Source organism: Lipotes vexillifer, unplaced genomic scaffold (assembly GCF_000442215.2).
Source record: "Lipotes vexillifer unplaced genomic scaffold, Lipotes_vexillifer_v1.1 scaffold545, whole genome shotgun sequence".
Classification (NCBI taxonomy): domain Eukaryota; kingdom Metazoa; phylum Chordata; class Mammalia; order Artiodactyla; family Lipotidae; genus Lipotes; species Lipotes vexillifer.
Window position 1 is genome coordinate 244,840 of NW_006779129.1, and position 16,152 is coordinate 260,991.

The window sequence follows — 16,152 nt, forward strand, 5'->3', positions numbered from 1 at the left end:
GTTCATGCAATAAATGTGAAGCCCTTGCAAGTGATGACGGTTGTGGAGGCAGCATAGCTGTGGGCAACTGTCCTCACACGGAAAATTCAGACACAAGCCCTGGAGGCCAGTTAAATCCTACTGGTATCAACTATGAGGAAAAAGTAACTGACTGCTCACTTTTCACAGCTGATTAGACCGTGGGAAATGTGCGTTTAAACCAAACACGTGGGAAATCTCAAAACGGATCTGACCAGCACTGCCAGAGCGGCGGGCCTGGAGAAGGCGCCCCTGGCTGCAGTCCTCGTAACCTGCTGTCGCAGCAAAGACGCCGAGGGGGTGTCTGCCCGCGACAGCTGCCGTGTCCTGTGCGTCCCCCCCAACCCCCGAACATGCCCAGGCACCTTCGCTGCTCCCGACACTCCGCTCTCTGCAGGCAGGCACATTTCCTTTTTCACTAAGAGCAGCTCAGACTCCAGTTGCCGCTGGCAGACCGCGAGCACCGACATCACGCTGTCCTGCTGGCTGAGACCCGCGCGGGTCAACGTCGGCAGGGCTTTGGCCAGCTGCGGGTCCTCCTTAATAGGGCTCTGTGATGAGCAGAGAAAACAAGGACAATGTTTGTGAGCACATCAGCCAAAGGCATCGCAAAGTCAGAAGTGCAGTGAGGCTACCTCAGAGTCCCAGGAGCTCTGCAGCCGGAGCACCAGCCAGCAGGCCCCGAGGGAGAGCCCACAGCTCAGGGCCAGAATCACACACACGCATGGAGCAGGAGACGAGCGGTGCGTACAGCAGGTCAGCATGTGCTGGAGCTGGGGCAAGCTGCGAAGACGGCCCCCAGCAGACACGGAGCACAGCACAGCTGCCCCCCAGCTCCCCACCTGCACCCCCAGATCCCAGACACACGCCAGCTCCCCACCTGCACCCCCAGCTCGCCGGACACAGCCCGGCCCCCCACGTGCACCCCCAGCTCCCCGGACACAGCCCGGCCCCCCACCTGCACCCCCAGCTCCCCGGACACAGCCCGGCCCCCACGTGCACGCAGCTCTGCACACAGAGGCTGCGCCACCTGTGGAGCCCACCTGTGGGCCACCGCCATGGCTGTGGGGGGCCTCGGCCAGCCACCTGCCACACACATCCTGTTCCCCCTCTTCGTGGCAGGAGGCGTCTTCTCCCCAGGACGCCCGCCACCCGGAACTGCCTGCCACTTGGGCCCCGTGTGCCTGCCACTCGTCCGGCTCCTTCTGGCACCTCAGGAAGCGCTGGTTGAGCGCCTGCAGCTGGCAGCTGAGGCGGACGCACTGCGCCCGGAGCCGCTGCAGCTCGGGGGGCTCCCCAGAGGCCGCCAGGAGCTGCTGCTCTAGGGCGCAGCGGAAGCAGGCCACGGCCGCCAGGATGGCCTCCAGCTCGGCAGAGTGGGCTGACTTCTGCTGGTGCAGAGCGTCGATTTCTAACTCTCTCTCTGCGATCTTCGCTTCCTTGGCTCGCAGGGCAGCTTCGAACTCGCGGATCTGGGAGGCCAGGGCATGGACCTCGGCCTCCCTGAGGGCGGCGCCGGGCCCCGACGCGGCCAGCTGCCGCACGGCCACCTCCTCTGCGGCCTGCAGGCGCTGCTGGAGGGCCTCGAGGGCCTGGCCATGCCCGCGCTCCTGCTCGGCCAGCAGCCGGCTCAGGGCCTCCTTGGCCTCGAGGGCGGCACGCAGCTCGCCCTCCAGCTCCGCGCAGGCCTTGGCTCCTTCGGCCGGGAGGCCCAGCAGCTCGCTCTGCAGGCTGGCGGCTCTGCCGTCACCGGCCTGGGGCGCTGCGGGTCCCCCGAGCGGGAGCTCCCTCTGCAGTTTCTCGATGACCTCATGGAGCTGTTCAATCTCCTGTGCTTTATCCCTCTGTAACCTCTCTTGGTTCTCTCGCAAATTCTCAATAATGGATTTCAGCTCTTCAATTTCAGAACTTCTGTTAAACACAACCTGAAGGAAAAGCACATTTCAGAGGCAAATGTCATACATCAACTTCAGAAGTTCCCCTTTCCACTTACAGCTGGGCCTGAACTCATTCTTACAGAAGTGGAGACTTGGCATCTTAAAAGCAGCTGTGGAAGCAACGAACAAGGCCACCAAATGACATCAAGATCTGAAGAACAGCCAGAACACCCGGCTACTTCCAGTGTGTCAAAATGGTCAAATATTCGTATCTGCAGTTGCTGCTTTGCTGCTCGTTCAAACGCTTCATTAAGGCCACACCCATCGCTGTGACAGACCCCAACCCTCGGCTGCCAGGGTTCAGGGGAAGCTCTAACTTGGCCACGTCTCAGTCGATGACACTACTCGTGAATGTATTCACCACCTTTTAAATGTCTATTTTCTCAACATTTAAACAACTTTGATTTGTTTGATTTTCCTAAAGGGGCATTTAGATGTTAGGTGTCATTCTAACACCAGAACAGGAATAAAAGTGAGAAGATTGGCTGAGGGAGTTTGCAGTCATGAAGAACGTGAATGAGCCAGAGCACACAGCACGCGTTCCACACCGTGTGCAGCGGGGACGCGGGGACTCAACACGGCAGCCATCAAACGATGCTTCTACTTGTGCTATTTAATCTAATTCTCAACAATTTTAAGGTAAGAAATGTTCTTGTTCCTACTTAGAAGGTGAGACAGCTGAAATCTAGATATGAAATATCTTGCCAAGACCACAAAGACAGTAAATGGAAAATCAGAATTGAAATCTATGCCAATATGGCTCCAAATTACATTCTCTTAAGACTACATCAATAGTAGGGACCAAAAAATCTTAAAGTTCTAACCAGTCTGTGTTCTAGTTAACAATTTTCAACCAACTGATTATAGTAACATCTTATACGTCCTAAAAATTAAGAGTTTCATACAATTCTTGGTTTCACTAGTACTACTTAAGCATTACTTTAAACACAAATCCAAACCTGGCCCATAGTGAAAACAAAAATAAGAAAACTGATTTTTGGTTTTGGTTTGGATGGCGTAAGCTGTACATCACACTCACACTTACCACATCTGAACGCCACTGTATGTAGTTGGCAAAAGAAAAGTTCTCAGTGTGAGGCAAGACCCTCTACCCAGCCTCATGCTGTGTGCTGCACAGACCCATGTCTCCCCACCCACAGACGACTGAAGGGAGTCGGGGGGTAATTCTGTCTGCATACGTTTGGCCTGATGCACTCAGCGCACTCAGCACACTGAGATGAAAATGTGTGCACAACAAAAGCGCCAAAGTCACAACACAAGCATCACACTTTATCAAAGCTAGCACGTGAAAGTGGCGTTAAAAAGTAGGACACTAAAATCTAAAATAAGTCCTCTAAGATACAGTGCAGTTGGAGCAAGTGAGGAAGCAGAGGCGCGACGATGTTCACAAAGCCCAAAGAGGGAAGAACAGAACTGCAGTTGCAGAACACAGAAAAAGGGCCAGAACACGTGTGTCGCATCTCCCCGAATGCGGGAGGAGCGGTGCCTTCTGCCACGCGACAGTGCACAGCGCACGGGACAGTGCCACGCACCCCAGGCAGCTAAGAGTGAGGCTCAGAGGGTGCTTCTCTCTCAGCCAGCGGATCCTGTGGGCATCTGGAGAGTCAGCACCAGCACAGCGTCACAGAGGGCCCACGGAGCTCCACAATGGGCACGCAGACCGACTCCGTGAAACCCAGAGGTACATCCCACCTGCCTACAGGCCCAGGATGTCATGCTGGGGATTCTGATGCAGCAAAGGCTACCAGACGGGGGAGTTTCCACCTTTCAGGCTGTGCCATCAGGCAGTGCAGCCAGATGAGGCCGAGAAGAGGGAACTGGGGCAGCCAGGGCTCTGGAGAGAAAAAGACAACAGACAGAGAAGCAGGGAAGGGAAACCAAACTTCATGCGATCTCTACAGGCAAGACAGAGTGCAAACTTCAAGTCCGACCAACATGACTACCACTAAAAGAAAAATCTCACCGCTTTGGGAAGCAAGAGTTCCCACAACATTATTTGCAGAATATCAAGGATGCAAATCAAAATTATTTTTTAAAAAAATCAGCATCACGTGGCCTGCTCTGACACGAAAAGACAACCAGTGACAACTAAAACTGAGATGACAAAAATGCTGTAAGAAGCAAATAAGGATGTTATAACTGTGTTCAAGGACATAAAGGTAAGCATGTTCATGATAAACAAGAAGATAGGAAATTTAGAAAATCACTCCAATGGGCTTGAGAAAATCCTGAACATGACAGAGTTCAAACTGTGAAGAGTCACAGACATTATCCCATCAGAGGAAAAGAATTATAAAAAATGCACACAGCTTCCAATACCCATAGGATGATGTAAAAGGTATGGCGTATTTGTAACTGGAGCTCTAGAAGAGAATGATGCAAAAAAACACCTCAATAAATAATGGCCCAAAACTTCCCAGTGCGAAATATTAATTTGAACAATCCCATAAGTATTGAGGAAATTGAATCTGTAATTTAAAAACAAAAAACAAAAAGAGAACTTGCCAGGCCCAGATGGTGTTACTCAACAATTAACACATTATTGACAGGAGACATAATAATACGTCTTTGGTTACCCGAATGTTATTGACTGGAGACGTATCAATACGTTTTTAGAGAGTGATACAATTAACGTCGCTGCGCCAAGTTGCTAAAGCTTAAAATTGATCAAGCGTTCATGATACAACTTACAATTGTCATTATCATTCACATTTTGCTCTGTTAGGCTTTTGTTCCAACATCGTGTATATTAGAAATGTAAAATTTTCAAAATAACGCCTCGTGAAATTTTGAGTGAAGAAGAAATTCTCAGTGAATTTTTTCAGATACTTTCTGATTGTCTGAGCAACATATACACTAGTGTCTCAGAAAATGATAATTCTTCAGAATATAGTTCTGATTCAGATGATGTGAATATTAGATCAACAAAAAGACAGAAAACCTTAGTGATTAATTCCAATACAGAAAGTGAAAATGAAACTCATGGTGCTGGAGAATGCTCCTTTGCTTCTACAGAAGAGCAGACTGAAGACAACATTTCACAAAAATTAGGAGACTTTACAGGTGCATCAGGTGTAACCATTGAATGTAATAACCTGCAAAGTGTTACTGAAATAACAGAATTATTTCTGGCTGGCCAAAATAAAAATTGCCGGCCACAGGTGTTAGTTTCTGCAAAAATCCCCCCATCAGTAATGAGTTAAATAATAAACAGCACTAATACTGAACAATCTTTTACAGAAAACAGAAGAGGGAACAATTCATTCAGTGAGGCCAATATTACCCTGATACCAAAACCAGACAGATATCACAAGAAAACTACAGACCAATATCCATGATGCATATATAAATTCTTAATAAAACACTAGTAAAGGGGCTTCCCTGGTGGCGCAGTGGTTGGGAGTCCGCCTGCCGATGCAGGGGACACGGGTCCGTGCCCCGGTTTGGGAAGATCCCACATGCCGCGGAGCGGCTGGGCCCGTGAGCCATGGCCGCTGAGCCTGCGCGTCCGGAGCCCATGCTCAGCAACGGGAGAGGCCACAACAGTGAGAGGCCTGCGTACCGCAAACAAACAAACAAACAAACAAACAAAACACTAGTAAATAGAATTCAGCAGATATAAAAGAACCATACACCATGACCAAGTGGGGTTTATTCCAGGGATTCAGGGCTGGTTCAATATTTGAAAATTCATCAATATTATCTACCACATTAGAATTTAATGTTAAATAAAACACACCATTTTTTAAATTAAATGAACATATCATTTAAGATAGCACAACAAAAAATAAAGTACCTAGATATAAACCTAACAAAATATATACAGGATATATAAATTGAAAACCACATATCACTGAAAGAAATCCAAGAAGACAAATAAACGAAGACTTACACCATGTTCATGGTCTGGAACACTCAAAATTGTTAAGATGTTAATTTTCTCCAGGTCAATCTACAGAGTCAACACAAATCCCAATCCAAACACCAGCAGAACGTTTTTGCAGGTATCACTTTGTTGCTTCTACAATTACATGGAAAGTTAAAGGAAGCAGAATTGCCAAAACAAATCTGTAAACAGGAAAAGTTGGATGACTTACATTACCTGGTTTCAAGACTTACTGTAAAAGTATAGAAACAGAAATAGTGTGATATTAGTAAAGAAAGAGAAACCTAGATCAATATAACTGAACAGAGTTCAGAGATCTAAATAAATATGGTTAACTGATTTTTGTGAATGGTGTAAAGGCAATTAAATGGAAAAAAGATTAGCGTTTGAACAGAGCTGGAAAAATTAGATATCCATGCGCCCAAATATAAAGTATATCATAGATTTGAATACAAAGCAAAACTATGAAATTTCTAAGTGAAAACATAAGAGACTATTTTTGTCATCTTGGGTTAGGAGAAGAGCTCTTAGATACAACTCCAAAAGCATAACCCATTTAAAATTTAATAAATTGAACTTCATCAAAACTAAAAAGGTCTTGATCTGTGGAACATACTATTGAAGAGTGAAGAGACAAACCACAGAGTGGGTTAAATATCTGCAGATCATATATCAAAAAAGTATTCAGAAGATATAAAGAATTCCCAAAACTGAACAATAAGAAAATGAACCCAACTTTTAAAAAATTAGCAAAAGAATCGGCAGTCCAGTAACCGACAGCTTCACAGGGGAACTATACCAAACATGTAAGGAAGTGCTAATCCCTATCCTTTTCAAACAATTCCGAAACACTGAAGAGGAGGGAACACTCCCAAACTTATTCTGTGAGGTCATCAGTGCCCTGATACCAAAACCAAAAAAAGGCACTACCAAAAAAGACAGTTACGGCAATATCTCTAATGAATATAGATGTAAAAATCCTCAATAAAATATTAGCAAACCAATCCAACAATACATTAAGAAATCACACACAATTATCAAGTGAGATTTATTTATCAAGTGAGATTCAATATCTGTAAATCAACCAATATGATACACCACATTCCCAAAAGGAAGGATAAAAATACACAATCGTCTCAACAGATGCAGTAAAAGCATGTGCCAAAATTCAACACCCATTCATGATAAAAACTCTCATCAAAGTTGGTAAAGAGGAAATATATCTCAATATAATAAAGGCCATTTATGACAAATCCACAGCTAACATCATATTATTGGTGAAAAGTTGAAAGCCTTCCCTCTAAAATCAGGAAAAAGACAAGAATACCTACTCCTGCTACTTCTATTTATCATAGTATTAGAAGTCCTAGCCACAGCAATCAGACGAGAAAAAGAAATAAAAGGCATCCAAATTGGAAGGGAAAAACTAAAACTATCACTATTTGCAGATGATGTTAATACTTTATATAGAAAACCCCAAAGTCTCCAACAAAAAACTATTAGAACTAAACTGAAATCAGAAAAGCTTAAGGATACAAGATTAATATACAGAAATCTGTTGCTTTTTCTACACATTAATAATGAAGTACCAGAAGAGAAAGAAAACATCAAAAAGAATAAAATACTAGGAATAAACTTATCTGAGCAGGTGGAAGACCTCTACTCTGAAAACTATAAAACACTGATGAAGGAAACTGAAGATAATACAAAGAAATGGAAAGATATTCCATGTTCAGAGATTGGAAGAATACTGTTAAAATGTCTATAGTACCTAAAGCAATCTACAGATTTAATGCACTCCCTATGAAAATACACACGGCAGGTTTCACAGAACCAGAACAAATAATCCTAAAATGTATATGGCACCACAGAAAACACCAAATTGCCAAAGAAATTTTGAGAAAAAGAACAAAGCTGGAGGTACCATACTCCCTAACTTCAGACTACACTACGAAGCTACAGTAATCAAAACAGCATGGTATTGGCACAAAAACAGACACACAGATCAATGGAACAGAATACAGAGCCCAGAAATAAACCCACACCCTTATGGTCAATTAATCAACAACAAAGGAGGCAAGAATATACAATGGAGAAAAGACAGCCTCTTTAATAAGTGGTGCTGAGAAAACGGGACAGCTACATGTAAAAGAATGAAATTAGAACATTCTCTAATACTATATACAAAAATAAATTCAAAATGGACTAAAGACCTAAGTGCACAGGACTTCCCTGGTGCTGCAGTGGTTAAGAATCCACCTGCCAATGCAGGGGACACGGGCTCAATCCCTGGTCTGGAAAGATCTCACATGCCACGTAGCAACAAAGCCCATGTGCTACAACTACTGAGCCTGCACTCTAGAGCCCGTGAGCCACAACTACTGAAGCCCGCGTGCCTAGAGCCTGTACACCTCAACTACTGAGCCCACGCACTTCAAATACTGAAGCCCATGTGCTCTAGGGCCCACGTGCTGCAACTACTGAGCCCGTGTGCTGCAACTACTGAAGCCCACACACTGCAACAAGAGAAGTCACTGCAATGAGAAGCCTGCGCATGGCAACAAAGAGTAGCCCCCACTTGCCGCAACTAGAGAAAGCCCGTGCACAGCAACGAAACCAAACAGCCAAAAATTAAAAAAATTAAAAATAAATAAAAATAAGTTTAAATAAATATATATATATATATATATATATATATATATATATATATATATATATATAAAAACATAAAACTGTAAAAAAAAAAAAAACAAAAGAAAAGAAAAGAGAAAAGACCTACATGCAAGACCAGAAACCATAAAACTGCTAGAGGAAAATACAGGCAGAACACTCTTTGACATAAATTATAGCAATATTTTCTCGGTGCTGTCTCCTAAAGCACAGGAAACAAAAGCAAGAATAAACAAATGGGACCTAAATAAACTTAAAAGCTTTTGCACAGCAAAGGAAGCCATCGACAAAATGAAAAGACAACCTACTGAATGGCAGAAAATATTTACAAATATTAGGACCAATAAAGGGTTAGTATCCAACATATATAAACCGTTCATACAACTCAACATCAAAAACACAAACACCAGGCTTCCCTGGTGGCGCAGTGGTTGAGAGTCCGCCTGCCGATGCAGGGGACACGGGTTCGTGTCCTGGTCCGGGAAGATCCCACATGCCGCGGAGCAGCTGGGCCCGTGAGCCACGGCCGATGAGCCTGTGCTCTGCCACGGGAGAGGCCACAACAGTGAGAGGCCCGCGTACCGCAAAAAAAAAAAAAAGAAAAGAAAAGAAAAAAGAAAAAGATCTAATATTCTAATCGATTTAATAATTATTAAAATCACTTTGAAAGATTTAAAGTATGTGCCAGAAAAACTTACTGTCCTATAATCCACATAGAAATGTTAAAATTACAAAGCGCACACAGTAGTGACAAGCCCACAAACTCTATCACTTGGATGTCCTGCCCTCTACACAGAAGCGCAGGGGAGGCCACCAGCAGACACGGAGCAGTGAGGGGACACTCCCACAAGGCCCGCCCCACACGCACCTCGTCCTCATGCTGCAGCAGCGTCCTGTGCACCGCCTCCAGCTGGACTTCTGCATCGTCAGGACGGTTGCCCGCAGGTGACCCCAGGCATTTGCCCTCATCCAGTTTAGACTGTAGTGTGGACACCAGGAGCAAGTTACTCATCTGCTGTTCCTGTAATGCCTCTTTGTCCTATTTAAGAAAAAAAGATTTATTTTAGGCAAGTGTTTCAGGAAATCGGGGGCCTCAAACTGCAGCTTGTTATTAAAGTGTAGGTCATCCTCAGCCCTTCTGGAGCACACCTGCACACACCTGCACATGCCAGACACACCATCCACAGACCCACCCATGCTCCAGAACAGATGCCTGCCTAGTGGAGGGTGCAGCCCAAACAGAGCCGCCGCGTGCGCCCGAGATTCCACTGCAAGGAACTTATCCCAGTCATTATTCAACAAGGTACAAAAAGGGTCTCCAGACTGTCAGCAAATTGTTTTAACTGGGAAGAACCTGACAAAGCACAGGGCAATGGCTGACAACACATCCACACAATGAGTGTTAGCAGCCCAGTAAAAAGTTTTCAAGGAACATTTACTATGGATGGAATGGTCACAGCACATTAAGTGGGGAAGAAATAGGCATCCACAATTGTACACATGGTCCAACTTTGTAGAGGAAAAAAAAAGGCATTTTCTACAGCCTGGTGCCTAGTAAGCTCGGTAGCTGTTGGCTGGAGGAGGGAGCCACCCAGAACTGTCCCCACGCAAGGGGGGACAGAGAGAGCCCCTGGCTGACTCAGGAGCCACGGGGCCTGTGCTGGGCGTCCTTCCCACACAGCACATCCTCAAGAAGGGGCCTGGGCTTCACCTAGTGATTCTCATCAGCATTTTCAAACCGAACACACCTGATAAAACTCTCCCCCTTGAGCCAGGGCTTTCTTAGGGCCAAAACGATTCCAAAATAAAATTTCTTACTGAGCCTCAGACTTTCAAGTAACCTTTAAACCCCCAGTGACACGAGATACAAGAAACTTGGATTCCTTTGGGCTAAATGCACAAAGGAGGGGCAGCGCTGACTGGAAAGGCGCTCCTACGCCGCCCTGCCCCACTCCCAATCAGGGGACCTGCCCACACGCAGCTTTCCCACCTCATCTTAAACTCTTAGACACAAGAACGTGCACATCCCTGAGGCGTAATATTCCAAACTACAACTAGAACTATCACCGGAGGTGCTTTCACTGAGGGGCTGTGACATAAATTCCTTACTCAAAAATTAAAATAATTGTAACTAGGCTCTATGTAAAGTATTTAATAAAATAAGCTTTCTAAACCTAAACTCTTGAAGATTTACTTAATTACTAGGGATAAACTCAAGAGTACTTGAGAGACAAAGGAGTGCTATAAAACTGGTATGAAATGTTATTACACTAAATGCGACACTGTGATGTGCAATGAGAAACACGCACCTGGTCTCTGTACGATGCCTGGCACAGAGCGCCTGACACCTTGGTGCTCCCTGAGCGATGAGAGTGACGGAGGTGCCCTACATTCCCAACAAGTCCCTCCAGCCACATCTGAGTCTGTGTCACAGAGGTGACTTTGGGGAAGCCCCAGGCCACTGAAGGATGGCAGCTGTTTGCCAGGGGAACTGACCATGGGATTCAAGGGTCAGAACTTTCAGTCCCAGCCCTGGCCTCCAGGGAGGGGAGAGGGGCTGAAGGGTGAATCCATCACCAATGGCCAATCATGGCTGCATGATGAAGCCTCTACAAAACCCAAAAGGATGGGTTTCCAGGAGCTTTTGGGTCAGTGCGCCCTCCTCACCTGCCCTCTGCACCCCCTCCATCTGGCTGTTCCCGAATTGCATCCTTTTACTGGCAACCCAGTAAGTAAAGTGTTTTGAGTTCTGTGAGCCACTCTAGCAAATTCGTTGAAACCCAGGAGGAGGTCGTGGGATCCTCAACTTATAAAAGTTGGACCTGAGGTGGGCATCTGGGTGCGGGGACAGTCCTGTGGGACTGAGCCCTTAAGCTGTGGGGTCTGACGCCATCTCCAGGTAGACGGTGTCAGAGTTGAGCTAAGTCGCAGGACACCCAGCTGGGGTCACCGGGGACTGGGGAGACCCCCACAAGCTTGGTGACCCTGTGTCCACAGTGGAGCAGTCGGAGCTGGGGGTCTGCGGTGAAAAGGAAGCCCCGCCACAGCAGCATCCCCCCGGCCGCCCCCCTCCGCCCTGGGACAGCACGCTCACCTGCTCCAGGTCCCTCGCAGCTTTCCGCTGTCTCTCCAGTTCTCCCTGGAGCTGCATCAGTTTTCTTGCGGTGCTGGCGTTCGTCTCCTGCAGACGTTTAATCTCCTCTTTCTGGATTAATACTTGTCTGTCTGCCAACTCTTTCTTTATAATCAGTTCATTAAGTCCGTCTGATTTTTCTCTCAATTTTTCTTCTAACAATTCAATCTAAAAACCACAGAAAATGCTTCAGAAACAATAGTTTAAAAAAAAAAAACCCACCTGCAAAGTAAAGAGAGTAAAACAGCACAACTGTGAGAAAACCGGTCCTCTACGTGGCTTCCTAGGCCCACACGGCACAGTGAAGCCTGGTGAGAACAAGACAGAATTCTCTCTGTAAAATGATGCACAAAAAATAACACAGAATTTGTTAGTAAAATAAAATAAATTATGGGAGGAAGGAATGGAAAGCCACTGAGCAGTAAAAAAAAAAAAAAAAAAAAACCGAGCACAGATTGATACAGTACCGCCTGGGTCAGGGTCGAGAAGCAGGCTGAGTGCAAAGGTTACACCTATGGTCCGTTTGCACAACAGCCTGGAAATTACAAAGCTGCCGAGAGAGCGGGATTAGCGGGTGGGAGGCAGTGGGCGCCGTCTCCTGTCTGCATGTCCACACCCTGGCTGGGACCTCCTGCAGCACATCACCATGGGGGGAACTGGTCTTATTTCCTCTAACTGCAAGTGAATCCACAATCATCTCAAAGTAATTTTAATTTTTAAAAAGAATAAGCAAATCAACTACAGCGACCTCAGACAGGAGGAAGCAGACAGATCCGACCCCAAAGCAGAACGAAGCAAGAAAAACAAACCAGAGACAGGGCCCCATGCACCAACCCCTCCCTGTCTGGTCATGCAGAGAACAGGCAAGGGGCGGCAGCACTGAGGGAGCGAACGGACGACGCACAGACACAGACAAGCACGGAGCACTCGCACCTCACCATCCAGCTGCACCCGTGGTCGTTTTCGTGTACATGGAAGGCAAAAAAGAGTTTAAAGGTAAAGCTTTTTTTGAAAGCGGCGCAGAGAACCGCTCCCCACGGGCGGGGCCTGGCATGCGGCAGGCGGGCTGACTTACGTCGCTGTCGCGGGGACCCGGCAGTCGCGGCCGGGCTGCCTGGCGGAGCTGTTCCTCCAGCCTCTGGATCTCCTGCTGGAAGTCCTCGCGCTCTCGTTCCCGCTCCACCGCCTGCGCCTGTCGCGAGAGGCAGCCTGTTTGGACCGTTTCCCCGAGAGTCCCCACCGCCCTTTGCAGGCAGGAGCGGAGGACGGGGACCGGGTGGAAGGGGCCCCCTTGTCATGGGCACCGCGAATAACGGAGCCACATGAAGAGGCACAGCCCCCAGGTGGGACCCGGGGCGGCTTCTGAGACACGGGCAGGAGAGACAGAAAGCAGACGGCAGGGGGCCAGCAGACACCGCCCCGGACCAGGGCAAGCTGCGCATGCACGACACCCAAGAGACGTCCGCTAGGCTGTGCTCACGTTCATCCCGACGCCAGCACAGAAGCTACTTAACAACCTAGAAAGAAGTTCACGCTACGAAGATGACCTCCGGTGACGCAAACAAACTCATCGCTCGAGACTCTTACGTCCATGAACTGGCGCTGGCGGCGCAGCTGCTGGTCCAGGGAGCCCATCTGCTGCCTCAGGGCGGAGAGCTCCTCGGCCTGCCGGGCACACGCCTGCTGCCGCGAGAGCTGCTCCTCCAGCTCTGCCTCTAGGAGCCTCATCTGGGACAGCAGCGCTGAGCGGTCCTTCTCCGACTGCTCCTTGGTCTCCGAATGCTCCTTGGTGAGCGACTCCACTTCCTTCTGAAGAGCTGAAGGTGCCGAGGAAACAGCTGAGGGGCCCAGCTCAGGGAGCCGTGGGCCGGCAGAAACGTGGAGACGTGCGTTTCTCCAGCGATGGAGCGTGGGGGGCAGCATGCGTATCCCTCCACCCCCACGGGCGTGTAACTCAGCCAAGGACACAGCCGCCTCGAGAGGACGGCTGTGCACCCTCGACCTGTCAGATCCCGAGCCCACGTCCTAATAAACAGCCACAGTTCTGCCAAAACCCACTGAAAACACAGCTGAGTACTCCTGCGGGGGGTGGCGGGGAGGGAGGAAGGAAAAATTATACTTTTTAAACGAAAATTGGCTAAAATAAAAAATTTTAAAGCCTGAGAAGAGAACACATCTTTGTGTCCCCAAATGACGTATCAGGTAATTTTCTGGGAATTTTGCCTTCACGTATATTCTCCAACATGGAAAAATAAAATGTAACTTAAAACCTCCACCAGAGGAAACACCAGCCCCGCTGCGGAGGTTCCCAGCTGATGTGCTGACCGCACAGGCCTCCCTACACACCCGGGGGTGACCTGTCTTGAGGAAAAGGGTTGAGCCGTCAGCAAATCTAAAGCCGACCTAAAACGGATGGGGCGATGAGGCCACGATCCAAGGGAAACGACAGGTTAACAAGCATCTTTGGAAAAGAGGTCTCCCTGCAATGGATCCCAAAGTGTTGAAACTATCCTGAAACTGAAATGTTAAACCCATATGTTTGTATTTACATTTCACCAGCTTTCCAAAGTTAATTATTTTGGTTTGTATAAATCTGTCTTTTACGACAAACTACCACCCCCACTAATGTAACATTCTCAATAAACTTCCAGGCTAACAAGTCAGCAACGATGGCAAATTAGGCTTAAACATGCAGTTAGAACAATGTCCTTCACGGGCCTCAGAGACTCGAAACCAGGGCTCGTGTGCCACTGCTGTGATGACCAGTGCTGCCTGGCCAGCCACCCAGACAGGACCCGCTTCAGGGTCACACAGCCTTCGTGCAGGCAGGACTGAGGGGAGGTGTCCATGCGGCCATTAAGGCCACACACAGTGCCAACTCCAGAATCAGGAGACCTCCTGGGGCCCCCAGTGCAGGCCTCCAGCCCAAGGACGACTATGGCAAGACAGGCTTCCTGCGGCTCAGTAACTGCAGTTAAGCATCGTGAGAGAAATGCTTGCCCATTTTTATGTATGAATATTGAAGATCAAAGTTATCTTTCATGTAGTAGTTTGCCACAAAAGCTAAGTACTTGTCCTCTTTAGTAAAAAATTGGCAAAACCTGATGCAAACATATAGCATATCACACAGAAATCACTCATTTGCTTTTACAAACCTGAATCCTTGTGTGCTATAGAAACAGGAGTGCCTATAAATGAAAACACACAGCATTTTCAGAAATGAAAACAGAAAACTGGGTGACTTAGGATACGAAAGTTAGAGATAAGAGAAGGGAAAACGCCAGCAGCAGGGCTCCAGGAAACGTTGTGGCCTTGACGCCAGGCCTTGGACAACCTCTGAAACGTGTGCTACTTCCGTGATGCCACTGCTTGGTCCGAATGTTGTGCCCCCAGAATTCATATGCTGGTGTTTGGAGGTGGAGCCTTCAGAGGTGATGAGGTCCTGAGGGTGAAGCCCCATGAGGGGATGAGTGCTTCTCTTATAAAAGAGGCCCCACAGAGCTGCTGCCCCTCCTGCACGTGAGGGCCCAGCGAGAAGGCGCGTCCATGAGTGGGAGGCGGGCTCGCACCAGAAGGTGACCGTGTCGGCACCTTCACCTCGGATTCCCACCTCCAGGACCATAAGGGTGAGTAACGGCTGCAGCGTGAGCCGCTGGGTCTCTGTTGAGACTAATGCCACTGTTGGCCCTCGTGTCGCAGCAGGTCCCGGCTCCCAGGGGCTTTGCTGCTGACTTTTAAAGACAACAAGGAAGAACACAGAGGACAGATGGCATCGCCCTGAAGGTGGGCACGAGACACGCGAGAACAGGTGAGGCTGAGCTGAATTCCCCCACGGGCGCCAGGATCCCCCGCCCTTTGGAAGCTGGCCAGCGTTCACGAGGAGCCAAAGCAGAATTGGGACCGAGTGGCCCCCAAGACCGCGCCTGGGAAGGGAAGGGAAGGCCAGGTGCCAGGCCGGCGGGCTCCTGCAGGGCGGCAGCGCACCGGAAGTCCCCAGATGGCCGGGCAGCTAGAGACAGGGACCAGACAACAGTGAGGAACTAAGGTGGGTTAGCCATGTAAAGATGAAAGCAAACCGAGAGGACCCAAAGGAAACACGAGAATTTCCTGGGGATAAAACAAACGCAGGAGGAAAGACTGGCCTGGGTTGGGGAAAAGGTTCCATGGGTCTGCACCCCCCCGGCCAGCCCCTACCACACACAGGTGGGCCAGGCCTCTCTGCAGGGGTGAGGGGTGGTCACAGTGGACGCAGGGGAGGCGCCAGGCCTAGGGCTACGTGGCTGCTCACCTGACCCCACACCTCTGCATCTCCCACAGGGTCCCAACTCTGAAGCCCTAACACCCCGCGCAGGGAGAGCAGGCTGGAGGTACGAGAGCCCGTGACAACAAACACAGGTCTCAGACGGGGAGGGCCCAGCCACCACTCAGACCCACAGGCTGGGACGCCAACACCCGGGAACGGGGGGGGGGGGCCAGCCCGGGAAACA

At 48.5% G+C, this 16,152-nt stretch overlaps 1 protein-coding gene across 1 annotated transcript in view; it reads right to left on the bottom strand.

The window, feature by feature from the left end:
• Positions 1-16,152, bottom strand: part of PCNT (pericentrin) — a 100,314-nt gene that overhangs the window by 31,148 nt on the left and 53,014 nt on the right. Inside the window, exons 24-31 of the mRNA XM_007452502.1 lie at positions 13,253-13,482; positions 12,729-12,857; positions 12,599-12,610; positions 11,627-11,833; positions 9,401-9,571; positions 1,062-1,943; positions 899-976; positions 384-569 (exon numbers count right to left, since the gene is read on the bottom strand). Coding sequence (XP_007452564.1) covers positions 384-569; positions 899-976; positions 1,062-1,943; positions 9,401-9,571; positions 11,627-11,833; positions 12,599-12,610; positions 12,729-12,857; positions 13,253-13,482 — 1,895 coding nt within the window. The remainder of the gene's footprint in view (positions 1-383; positions 570-898; positions 977-1,061; positions 1,944-9,400; positions 9,572-11,626; positions 11,834-12,598; positions 12,611-12,728; positions 12,858-13,252; positions 13,483-16,152) is intronic.